Below are 13,263 nucleotides of genomic sequence, written 5' to 3'. Positions count from 1 at the left end.
CGAGCGCGCGTGCGCCGCGTTCCGGCTCCGACGTGGTTTTGCTCCATCCTCTGCACAGCGCCCTACTCCACCGGGAGCGTGTCAGAAGCAGAGCGTCTTCACCGCGGGGAAGCCTTCCGCCGTTTAAAGTCAGTTGCACTCCTACTACAGTAATTACAGCAGCCTAGTCAAAGCTTACAGAGTGCCTTAAGGCTACCGTAATTACTGCAGTAGCAGGGCAACTAAACTGTCCAATTTTGTTAACTTGCTCAGCTTTCATTGATTTGGTCATTTTCCTTGATCTTTGTGCTTCTACGTAGTTAAATGGTTTCTTTATTCGTCTGTTTTAATTGCGTTTATTGTTGAAATACGACCAGGAGTCTGCACGGTGTGTTTTATTTTGAAAATTGACCGGATGCTCAATGCTGTTTCTGTGTCTGACTTCCTGCCCAGCTCCATCTGCTCTGTGCTGCTTGAAAAAAAAATAGACGAGGCGCCTATTTTTAGCGCAGCGGAGCGGAGAGCCGCTTCTGGGACGCTTCTGAAATGCGCCGCGACGCACCCGGTGGAATCAGAAACATTGACTAGATGGCCGCGATCAGCTCCGGTAGCCGCGTCGGAGCCGGAACGCGGTGCACACGCGCCCGGTGGAATTTAGGGGTTACATTTTGTGTAATAAATGCTTGTGAGGTTCTGCGTTAACGGTGTAAAACTGATGAAAAAATAATCAAGTCACAAAAAACTAAATATAATGCACATGACATTTAAATATGCTCGGATAATATCAACTAGTGACAAGTAACTGATTTCAAAAGGCCATGTTGGTCAGTTAAGTGTGTGTGTGTGTGTGTGTGTGTGTGTGTGTGTGTGTGTGTGTCTGACCTGGACGTGCTGCAGGCGGTTGTTGGGGAAGGGGGGGCTGGCCAGGGTGAAGTGGTCTCTGGGTGTCACCCAGGTCTCCAGGCTCTCCAGCTGGGTGGAAGCTCTGTTGGTGGCCATGTGACGCACCAGGTATCCTTGGAACTGGTCGGACAGGAAGTAGAGGTGGACCGACACCGGGTGGCTCATGGCCACGTACCTGAAACACACACAATGATCTTATTTCTCACATTTTGACTTTTTTTTTTTTTTCTCTCAATGCAGCAAAGTATTTCAGCACATTTACTCAAGTACAGTTATTAATTATTTCTTTGTTTGTGCCATTTTCTCTCTCATCATCTTTTAGCAACATCTGTCGATAATCTTCACCTTTCAAAAGAAAATGTCATATCTAATTCTTGATCTATTCTTTTTCTCATCTTTCATAATTGTAATTATTTGTTTTTACATGATTATTGTCTGCTGATTGAAATCTGTTCATTTTGTGTTTCTTAATGTCTTTTATTTTCTTTGTATTTTGCTTAATCATGATGTTTTTTACACAGAACTACTCTCCAGAGACTGAAAACGTGATGCTGTTATTAGTCTTTGGAGCCGTTTCTAATCAAACTAACGTGACCAAACTCTTCATGATGAAGGAACATGTGACCCAGTGCAGCGCTGTGACTCACTGATTGTTTTTGATAAGATATATCAGGCTTTGATACACACACACAATACTTGTTAGTAGATCATTCATTGTTGGTTTGGATCCAAACATGAGATTTGTTGACAAGGAGAAAAATAAAGACCTGTTCTTTAATATTCTGTTGATCAACTAAGTGCTGCAGCTCTAGTTAAAATGTTAACCATATAACATCTTATTAATTTATGGCTTTAATGCACAATTTTGTTGTTTCCAAACCAAACGAGTGGGAGGAAGAAGAGATTTCAATCTGTGAGGAAACGAGTACTCGCAGTACTCATGTGGACAGAAGCGTGGACGTGCTCTGAGATGCTGTTTGACTGAAATCATAGGTTGGAGGGAACAGACTAGTCTTATTTTAACTCCCCTCCTCCCCCCTTCACACACACACACACACACACACACACACACACACACACTCTGCTGCCCCCACCCATTCTAGCCACCAATCCCCACCCGAAGTCCAACAACAAGAACCTCCTTGTACCTACTGTTGGTCTCCACCCCACACACACACACACACACACACACACACACACACACACACACACACACACACACACAGCTGGAAAAATCCAGTCAGTGCAGAAACTGAAGCCTGATTGTACCTCAGTACAAGCTTGCGTTATCTTCATATTTAATTTGGACTGGTGAACACACAAACACCAGTGGTGGTGAGTTTAGTGGAAACACACATTTCATCTGCCAGAGTCCTCGTCTCTCTACACCAACTGTGCACATTCTCTTAGCAAAAAGCAACTTTACAGATCCAATAACTAAGTGAGGACTGATACCTGTATGAGGCCGATTGTAGTTTTTAATAAAGACAAATTCTAGTACAGACTTTACTTTCAGGCCTGTATTCCACTTCATTTGGTCCAGACCAAGAAAAACATGATGCATTGTTGTCTTTCAGTTCTGGATCTTGTTTCCCAAAAACATCTTAAGGCTAAAATTATCTTAAAATCCATCTTGTGAACCTTCTTAATGTTTCCCAAAAGCACTGTAACCGAAGACTCTCTTGGAATTGACCGTAGACTAACAAGCAACTCCTCGCGTTTTTTCTCTGGTGTCACAAGGAGCAGGTTATGAAAATGAATATTTGAAACTGCAACTAGACGTAATTAATCGTAAACAGTGACAAACACAGTAACTGGACAAAAAAAAGTGACCTAACCGAGACCACTTTCTCTAAGCAGTCCCTGTGTGGAGAACAAACCAGGGTCCCATTCAACCAGACTAAACTACACACCAGAGTTTGATTGACAGCTTTCAAACCAGCTTAAACAAACCGAACCAAACGGACCAACACACCAGCGTTTGTTCAAACCGAACCAAACAGGTTTGGGTGTGAAAGCATAATCTCCCCAACCAACATTACAGGTTATGTCTCAGGGAGCCAGATTCTAGTTGATTTAGTGGTGAGATGGGTCTCATGCGCTGTAACACTGGTATCATTACAGTGATACTGTTCAAACTGTAATCAATTTAAGCACATGTGAACCCATCAAGAACCCCTGGAAGCTTTCCAAACATCCCTTGATAACATCCATGAATCCATTGGACCCTCATGAAGAACCCCTGCAGCCCTTTCACAAACTCCTGGAGCCCCTTCAATAACCCCTAGAAGTGCTTCTAAGACCTTTTAGGATCCTGTAATAGCCTCTTTTGTCCCTTCCAGAACCATTTTTAAATAGGTTAAAACTAACTTTTTCTGCTTTTCGAGGTGTCTTGTTTGCCTCCTACGGTATGGTCTCATAATGGGGAAAATGGTATTATTTTTTGGTACTGCTGGTGGTTTCTGAGAAAACAGCAGGACTGTCTGTCACGCCCCATCCAGCTCTGTTAATACATCCATGTTCGTACCTGCAGCTGTTGTCGTTGGGATGGCCCTGCAGCGAGCCGGCGGCGCGGCTCAGTCCCATACGAGCGAAGGCGTGGTAGTGGCTGAGCGAGGAGTCCGACAGGCTGGCGGGGCCGTCCGTCTCCTGCTCATAAGCGTTTTCCCAGTAGGCCTGGAGGCCCGGCGTGCCTGAGGCGTACGCTCCGAACAGGTAGGAGTCCAACTGGCTGATGATCTCCTGGCTGACGCTGGCCTCGAACTTCCGGGCGAAGAAGGTGGGTCTGGACACTTGCTGTAGTCAGAAGGAGACAAGGAGGGATGATTACAGTTAGAAGAAGAAATAAGCCACAAAGGAAAAGCCAAACAAAATAAAATTAAGTCATTATATTTACAGAAGCTCTAAGAGAGAGAAATAAACTGCGATGTAATAAATATGAGTGGAAACACTGGCAGCACTGATGCAGCTTGTGGTGGCGCTTATTTCTGTTTTTCCAGATGGGAAACCTGAGTTCCACTTCATACAAAGCAAAGAGCCAAATGTGAAAATAAATCTGCAGCAAACAGCAATTATCTCATTACTTTCTGTACTGCTACATTCAGTAATTTCAATGACATAGTTAAGAGGCTAATGACTGTAATCACTTAAAGAAACAGAATAACACATTACATACTGTATATAATTCCCACTAAACATTATAATAACAACAAATATTAAATAAGTAATAGGAGCAAATATTTTCACTATTCAAGTCACAAACTATAATATCTGAATGTCTCCTCTCTTATTGTGGCACTTACACAGGTTGTTTGATCCCAAAATTAATGTTTAATTGATTAATACTTTACTGATTGTCTTGTAACATCAAATTCAATCAATCAAACATCATAAATTTGCTTAAATCACTTTATAGTACTTATAAACTATAAGCAAGCCAGCTTTTACAAAGCAATTTACTGGAAGAAGGAAATTGAAAGATAAAATGGAAATAGAAGACAGAGAAGATATCATAAAACAGATAAGTTGTAAAGTAGAAAAACAACAACAACAACAACAACTAGATCAACAGGTTAAAATCACAACACGGTGGGAAATAAACACCTGCAATAAGATACATATGTGTGATTTTGAGCAGTTTCCAGTCATTTCCATCAACAGTCACTGTGGTGGGTAAAACTCTTCCTGGACTGGTTTATGAATCGCAGTTATTATTCACTATCCTGTGTTTACATCCGATATACCTGCTGGACCACATGTCTACATGTCTGATGAGTCAGTGCTGGTGGTAGAGCGGGTCATCCACCAATCAGAAGGTCAGTGGTTCGATCCCCGGCTCCTCCAGCCCGCATGTTGAAGTGTCCTTGCTCGGTGTGAATGGGTGAGCTTAGAAACACCGCGGGGCGCTCTGGATAGGAAGCTGAGCGGGTCGGCAGCTTGCATGGCAGCCTCTGCTATCAGTGTATGAATGTGTGTGTGAAGGAGTGAATGCTGGCATGTGTTGTTAAGAGCTCTGAGTGGTTGATCAGACTAGAAAAGAGCTTTTTAGGGACCGAGCCCAAAAGGCGAGGACCCTATTGTTTTTCGTGTTTGTTTGTTTGTTTCTTTCTTTATTATTACGCCACTTAAACCCTTAATTTGACCCCCTAAACATGTGCAAAAACTCACCAAATTTGGAACGCACATCAGGTCTGGTGAAAAATTTGATAAAATGTAAAAATTAACCCCCAAAGTGCCAAAATGTGCTCTCTAGCGCCACCTATGTAACTAAAATGGCCGCCACGGCCCGCAGGAATGTCGTAGAGAGATCAAACCAAAACTCAATTATTCGTCTCATAAAGACCTACTAATCATGACACCCCTGACCTAAATCCAACAGGAAGTCTGCAATCAGCCTTTAAAAATAAGACTTTGCCCCAATTTTGGCCCCCGAACAAACGCTATCTCCTCCGAGGGCGTTAATGGTATCAGCTTCAAACTTTAACAGGTGACTTATGACACTATGCTGAAAAAAAGTTGTTAAAAACTTCGTAATAACTCGAACGGTTTTATAAGCCCTGAAAGTTGCAGTGCCACATCACACCTTACAATGTAAAACAATGGGGAGGCATGAACTTTGTGTCAAACAGAGGCTACTGATGTCTAAACTATAAGTCTGACCACTTTCAAACCTGCATCAGTGGATTCGCCACGAAATTTCCTACTAAATTACGATTTTTAATGTAAGATTTGGCCAAAGTCATGGGATTTATGAGGATATTTCACAAGAGGTGTACTTTAAAATCCTCCTCTCCAACTGCTCCTGGTGATGTCACTTCCTCAGTGCTGTGAAACATTCTGCAATACACACTCATTATAAAATCACAGGAGGAGCAAGAAAAGACCTTAAAACTCACACTCTAATATCTCAAAAACAATAAAAGATAGAAAAAACATGTAAATTCAAGATTTGTAGGTCAAAGTCTCGTGACTCATTTAAAGTTCAAATGAAGTTTGTATCTAAAACCAGGTTAATGCCTTGCTCCTGGGCACCTTGTCACTCAGTGTTGTGGTGGGAGGCAGTAGAAGGAGGGAGAAAGCTCTGCTGAACTACCTTTTACATGTTTGGTGTGACCTGTGGTCACTGTTTGAGCCAAAAATAACTTTGCATGTAGTTTCACACACGTGTTAAAACCCGTCGCTGCAGTACGAGACGTCTCACATACAAGCTCAACATGCTGCACGCGCACACAGAGGAAAAACTAGGATTTGAGTTTTCATCATCTCTTACTAGCTCCAAACCTTGTGATGCCATGGCAACGACGGCAAACTCCCTGGCAACAGTCACACACACACACAGCATATCAAAGGAGACCGGCTCTCCTCGTATTTCCTGAAATAGCTCTTTGGAGACAAAAAAAAACTGGAACTGACAATCTCTGCTGATCAACAACAAGCAGAAAAAAACCCCACAAAATCCCTCGAAACACACATCTGACACACTAAACCACCGCTGTAGTGAATCCGTTTCCAGTTTTGTCTCGTAACTTCTGGTTCATACTGTCGTCTATATGCTGGCTGTATATGATCACAGAGAGCAGGTCACAAAGTCAGTAGAGAAACAAACGGATCATTAAAAATTAATTTGAAGTCAACTGTTAATAAACGGAAACAAATTGGTCTCATCATCTCACGTCCCAACAGGCTTTCCTTTGGTCTGATATCGGTACAGGTTGTATATTTGGTGATAAATAACATAATTGTTGGTGTAGAAATGCCAAAGATGTGTTTGAGCTAATTTAGAAACAAGACCGGACACAGATAAAGCTTCGTTAGAGTTCTTAAAGGTGAAGTTTGTAGGATTTAGTGGCATCTAGAATAAGAATCATTGTGTTTTTGTTACCTTACAATGAGCCTTTATATCTACAGAGGGAGCGGGTCTTCTTCCATAAAGCCCTCCATGTTGCACCGCCATGTTTCTACGGTAGCCCAGAATTGTCTATTTTCACTTCATAGACAACTATGTTTTTGTGTGTTTACTGATGTTGTGTCGTCATCATTTTGTCTGTCTCTACATTTACACAAAAACTCAAATTAAGTGATCTGAGAGTCTCCTTTACTACATTCAAACTGAGTTAAGAGTTAAGACTGTACACACACACACACACACACTCTCGTCACGCGGCCCAGCAGCCTTGAGGAAGGAAGGGCGTGCTTTATGATGTCATCGGGAGGGTGTGACCTCCACCAAACCGGCTCTCGGTGGGCTACGGCAGCACCAGCGATCCAGGAAATGATCCAGGAAACCCCGAACTAATGAGGACCATGAGGACTGAGCAGGCTGACTCTGAGCTCTTACACGGCTAAAGACAACAGAGGAAACCACTAGTTACAGGTTCAGGAATGACTTTATATAAAACGCCTTCACTGTTCTGCATGTAACAGGTTGAATAGCTGCTGATTTGGACTTCATTCTGTCTCTTTTTTGACTGTTTGGGTTTCTTTTTCATTCACTATAAAGCTGAAACTTAATCTTTTATAATATTTTGATGGACAGATTATACATTTAGTTTATAAAAAGTTAGATAAATTGTGAAAACAGCTGCTCACATTTTCCCAAAGTGATGTTCTCTTATTACTTTGTTTGTCTTTTCAACTGCAAAACATTTAATTTACAATCATATATGAAACATTTCTCTTTCTACAGCTGTGGTTTACAGCTGATATTTTTAATATAATGTCACAACGTTAAATTGAGGGGACACCTATATTAGTTATGTTTCAGGTGGAAGAAGTACCAAATATTTAAATTACTATATTAATTAAATATAAACAGTCCCTCCTGGCAAGAGGCTGCAGCCAATCAGAACCAAAACCTCATGACACAAGAACAGTTTCTTAACCTGGGACCCCCACTGACACGGACTCTCATCCTGCCCACAGACATGTTATATTAACATAACAATGTCATAAACTGCAACAACACCTGTGAACCCACCAACATAGTTACTACATTTGCATATTACATGAACTGTTTATACTGTTTATACTTGAACACGTTCCTGGAACATATTTTTATTGTAAAACTTCATTCATATTATTTATGATCACTGACTTTTGTGCTAACTGTATATTTCTCTTACCTTCTATTTTTTGACTGTTATGCACCTCAACACCGGTTCCTTTTACGTGCAAACTTACTTGGCGATATTATTGTTTCTGATAAACGTTTCATATGCAGTAACGCCGCAGCTGATGAAAACTCAGCAGCTGCTGGTTGTCATGGTAAAGCAACAGTAAAGCTCTGTGGTTTGAGAGTTTCTCAGGTTAGCGTTAGGGGTCAGGAGACGTTCCACAACAAAGAACGTTCTTGTGACGAGGGTCTAAGATAACTGCTGTACATGTCAGTGTCAAACAGCGTTGACTGATCTCTGCAGTTTACTCTACGGATCTCCTCTAAACCTCTATACAACTGTTGTATCTTCCAACCATCAAGTTAAAGGAGGCTGGTTATTTTCTATATTTTTTCTTATTGTCAACAAATCTCAACAACAATGAACTGATCTACTAACAAGTATTGTGTGTGTATCAAAGCCTGATATATTAAAAAAAAAACTATTAAAAACCCATCAGTGAGTCACATCGCTGCACTGGGTGACATGTTCCTTCATCATGAAGAGTTTGGTCACGTTAGTTTGTTTAGAAACGGCTCCAAAGACTAATAACAGCATCATGTTTTCAGTCTCAGGAGAGTAGTTCTGTGTACGGCAGACGCTACTGAGCATGTGCAGGAACCCTTTACTGTTTACAGCTTCACTAGCTTGTTGTGCTTCATATCACAACCTCTGGACTTCATACTGAAGTTATATTACAACGTCGTATAAAAGTTGTGATATGTAGCACAACAAGACAGTGAAAGCAGTGAATACTCACATCTGAGAAGATGAAAACAAATAATTACATTTACATTTTGTCATTTGACCGAAAGATGAGTAATCGATTATCTCATCATAGATATCATATCGATTAATCAGCTGATCGTTTCTATATCTAATTCCTAATCTCACAGAGTCTCACTGGTTAAATAATGTAAAAGTAGTGTGTGCACTGTACTATACATACTGTACATGTGCGACCCTGAACTCTGTCTTCCAGGACTCTGAGCCGCCTTTCTAGCAGGCCAACCCCGGCATTATGGTAATGACAACGTTAGAAACCTCAGCGGCAACTCGCTACAAAGCTCTAAAAATACTCTCCGCCTCAGCTTACAGCTGTTTCCAAGATTAGTTGTCCTTATAGAAACCATCGGTAGCTCGACCACAGACGCTGTCTTTAGGTCTGCCGTTACAGGGAGCCAAGGACCGCCTTCTGTACGTGAAAGCAGCACTGCTAATTTGTGAATACGAAGCTATTCTGGTCCTGGGCCACCGTGGCCCCGAGAGGAGAGGCTGGGTAGTAGACTGCATGAAGGTCCAGAGTTACTAGCGTGATGACTGTAATCTGTCTGTCCTCTGCCAGGCTTATAGAGCTATATTACATTAAAAAAAATCCACAAAATGATCAGCTGTGTAAAGCTTCGTGACTACTGAGAGGTTCAAATGAGATGAACATTATTTATGTAGCCAAGTGTGGTTGGAAAAGCAAGTAATCATGTTTTTTAAAGAAAAAAAATCATACATGACCAACATACTGTTATTTTCTGATATGGACAGTTTGATTACATTGTTAAAATTCTTAAACCTACATTAACTGATGTTTTATCCATTTGTAGTGAACTCAACACTGACAAATCATCAGCTTTTCAGCTGATATGTTGAAGCTTATTTCCACATCCAGCAGTTACGGAGCAACATTATCATTCATGTGGAGTCGTGTTTCTGTCCACCTGGTGAATATGAGTCCAATATTCACTCTCTTTTAGCTTCTGTTTCTGCTCTCTACCAACTCCTGAGGGAAATATCTGGCTCTTTAGCTGCTAAATGCTCCACTATGTTCACCAGCTAGTCTACAGCTAACTGTGTCTGTTTGCTGTTTGGTGCTGAGCAGGTAGTGTACAGTGGCTTTTTACAGCTTTTTCTCTTAAAATGACACTATGAGACGCTGAGAGTGAACCAGAACAGATAAACAATGAGCTGAAACTCACTGTAAAGCTCCGTAAAGCTGCAGAGTCTCTGATAATTCTCTGTAGGTTCATCACTACGAGCCACAACCAACACATTACATACTGACACATCAGACTGTTATTATAAAAAATATCAAATATAGCTGCTTTAAAATTACACCCATATCTTCTCTTCTCTTTCCTGCTGGACACCAGATACTTCCTGCTTCACTGTAAAGTCTCAGTGTTTGTGCTCTGGAGGCTTCAAGTTTCCACATCACACTTATGTCAGTTGAATACTGGACCACGATTGTCTCCAAACTAGTTGTGATGTCACAAATCCTGCTCGTAGGTACATGTGTTAAACTCAGATTACAGGTGAGAAACTTCAATCATTCTGCACGGAGAAGAAGAACAAACATCCAACTGAAGGAACAAGAAGAAACATGTTTTTGAGTCATTTCTCACCTGGAAGCGCGGCAGATCGGAGGGCTTGAAGTCGTTGGGCGAGCAGCCGCACCAGTCCACAATGTGCTTGTACTGGCATTTACATCCCAGTTTGCGGTTCCAGTTGGTGAGCCGCAGGTTGTTGTCTACCATGGACTCACAGTGGGCGCTGTTCTCCAGCACGGTGTGGAAAAATGACTGCAGATGGCGAGAAAGACAGACAAGTTTTAAATCACATTTGTCTCCTGATTGATTCTCCTGGTGCACCACCACCACCATTATCCTCTGGACTGGTGGAGAGCCCACACTGACTCACATGTAGCTGGGAGACGATTTGTGTTCTGGCCAACAAACCCTCACAGAGCACTTTATTAGGAACACCTGTGCAATCTAATTATATTTGTTGACATTGTCAGAAAGGTGATAATTCTACTTTATGTTTATGATTGAGGTGTTGGTGGGTGATGGTGGACTGGAGCGGAGTGTTCCTAATATTTAACATATATGAGGAACTGGTGCTGGAGCAGGTGGGACAACTAGAGGTTTTTGTCCTCCCACTTTCAGGTGTTATGGTAATAAAGTGGTAACGTCTAAGCCAGGTATTACGGTAAATCTATTCTAACATGTTGGATCTTTAAATCTAATCACAATCAACCGCTGAGCAATTCAAATAAAATCAAAGTTATCTGACATCCAATAAAATGTGATTATGAATTATGTGTTTGCTAGATTACTGTGTGTTACATAGGTACCGGGCTAGCTAGCTAACATGCTAGCTAACAAAATGAATGAGCTACCTGCTAAAAAAAAAAAAAAAAAAAAAAAAAAAGTTTCTGCAAAGCAAACTTAGATTTGTGACCGAGCCTGAGCCTGCAGAGTCATCGCCAGTGGAGCTGTCAGATGTGGGAGAGAGAGCACCACCACCACTGGCTCTTAATGAGAGAGAGAGGAGGAGGAGGAGGAGGAGGAGGAGGAGGAGGAGGAGGAGATCACCCCTGTGGCTGCAGCTGCCACCACTGCTTCAGCTACAATATGTGTGTCTATTTGTATGTTGCTCTGTTTTAGTAGGGCATGAATTTGTAGTCTCAGTGACTGGTTGGTTGGTTACAGTCGAACCTTTTTAGCCGCTAGCTGGTGGACCACTGAGCCACCCTGATGAGAGGGAATGCATTTCATATTTTAGTTGTACAGAAACGTCAGACTCATTCTGGCGCCGCTGACATGAGATGGACAAAATATTCGGAACAACTTTCAATATAATACACTCCAGTCCAGCATCACCCACTATGACCTCAGCAATAAAGAATTATCAGCTTTCTGACAACGTCAACAAAAACTAAAAATATATAAGCTTCATAAAAGTAGAATTTATGTCAGAGCTGTTGTATCAGACTGCACCGGTGTCTATTAAACATTAATATTTATGTTTTGTATTTTGTTGTTACTATCACGTGTGTTTGATGTTTTCAATGTGAAGCCTTTTATAATTTTTAGCTTTGAAAAGTGCTTTATGAATGATACATACATTTAGAATGACAAGTGTGTAGTAAATGTTTGCTGATCAGATCATTCGGATCAATTATTTGACTGATTGTATCGGCTCTAATCAATATTTACTTGTTCTATTTAAAAAATGCTTGAGCAAGAAATAAACCGAGTTCAGTTGTGTTGTTTTAATGATGCTAAATATCTGTTTTTGACCCTTTATACAGTAAATAAACCTGTTTCTGGTCCAGAGATAAATAAAACTATTGATTATCTTGGATTTTACAGTTGATATTAATGTTTTCATCTCGGAGACAGAAGCTGCAAACATCTGATATCTGTATTTTATTTATATTTGGCTAAATTCTTACTAAAGTGGAAACAAGACTTTCTCTGTATCTTTATGGAGCGACTGAAGGGTTACTGAAGTGTGCGTGTGTGTGTGTGAGTGTGTGTGTGTGTGTGTGTGTGTGTGTGAGTGTGTGTGAGTGTGTGAGGATGTGTGTGAGGATGTGTGTGTGTGTGTGTGTGACTGTGTGTGTGTGAGTGAGTGTGTGCGTATGTGTGTGTGTGAGTGTGTGTGTATGTGTGTGTGTGAGTGTGTGTGTATGTGTGTGAGTGTGTGTGTTCCTGCGTGTGTGTGTGTATGAGGATGTGTGTGTGTGTGTGTGTGTGTGTGTGTGTGTGTGTGTGAGTGTGTGAGTGTGTGTGTGTTCCTGTGTGTGTGTGTGTGTGAGTGTGTGTGTGTGTTCCTGCGTGTGTGTGTGTGTGTGTGTGTGAGTGTGCGTGTGTGTGTGTGTGTGTGTGTGTGAGAGTGTGTGTCTGTGTGTGTTCCTGCGTGTGTGTGTGTGTGTGTGTGTGTGTGTGTGTGTGTGTGTGAGAGAGTGTGTGAGAGTGTGTGTCTGTGTGTGTTCCTGCGTGTGTGTGTGTGTGTGTGTGAGTGTGCGTGTGTGTGTTCCTGTGTGTGTGTATGTGTGTGTGTGTGTGTGTGTGTTCCTGCGTGTGTGTGTGTGTCACCTCGGCAGGCAGCAGTGTGTAGGCGTAGAAGCGCTTCATGCTGCTGACCAGCTCGTCTCGGGAGTTCACCACATAATCCACAAAGACCCGGTTGAGCAGGAACCAATCGGAGCCTCCGTCCACCGCGATGCCCTCTGGGATCTTTCGGTCCCCGAGGCGCCACATGTGGGTGTCACACTCGTAGAAGAGACGGTCCAGACCCTGTTTACGGATGAAACTGAGACGACAGTTGGGAATGATTAAAATCATTTAAAGAGACACATTTACAGCTGAACTATAGAGAGAAAAACAGTTAATTATCTAAAATGAATAATGAACAAAAAACAAACTAAAGTAAAGCTGTTAAAACCTGT

The 13,263-nt window shown here is 41.7% G+C and overlaps 1 protein-coding gene across 1 annotated transcript in view; it reads right to left on the bottom strand.

The window, feature by feature from the left end:
* LOC121884451 (xylosyltransferase 1-like) overlaps window positions 1-13,263 on the bottom strand; it is a 49,388-nt gene that overhangs the window by 7,292 nt on the left and 28,833 nt on the right. The window contains exons 6-9 of the mRNA XM_042393282.1: window positions 12,911-13,127; window positions 10,430-10,606; window positions 3,410-3,678; window positions 862-1,057 (exon numbers count right to left, since the gene is read on the bottom strand). Of these exons, the coding sequence (XP_042249216.1) occupies window positions 862-1,057; window positions 3,410-3,678; window positions 10,430-10,606; window positions 12,911-13,127 (859 nt within the window). The remainder of the gene's footprint in view (window positions 1-861; window positions 1,058-3,409; window positions 3,679-10,429; window positions 10,607-12,910; window positions 13,128-13,263) is intronic.

This window comes from Thunnus maccoyii, chromosome 18 (assembly GCF_910596095.1).
Source record: "Thunnus maccoyii chromosome 18, fThuMac1.1, whole genome shotgun sequence".
Taxonomy (NCBI): domain Eukaryota; kingdom Metazoa; phylum Chordata; class Actinopteri; order Scombriformes; family Scombridae; genus Thunnus; species Thunnus maccoyii.
Note: the sequence above shows the minus strand (reverse complement) of the source record. Positions and strands in the feature narration are given on the sequence as shown.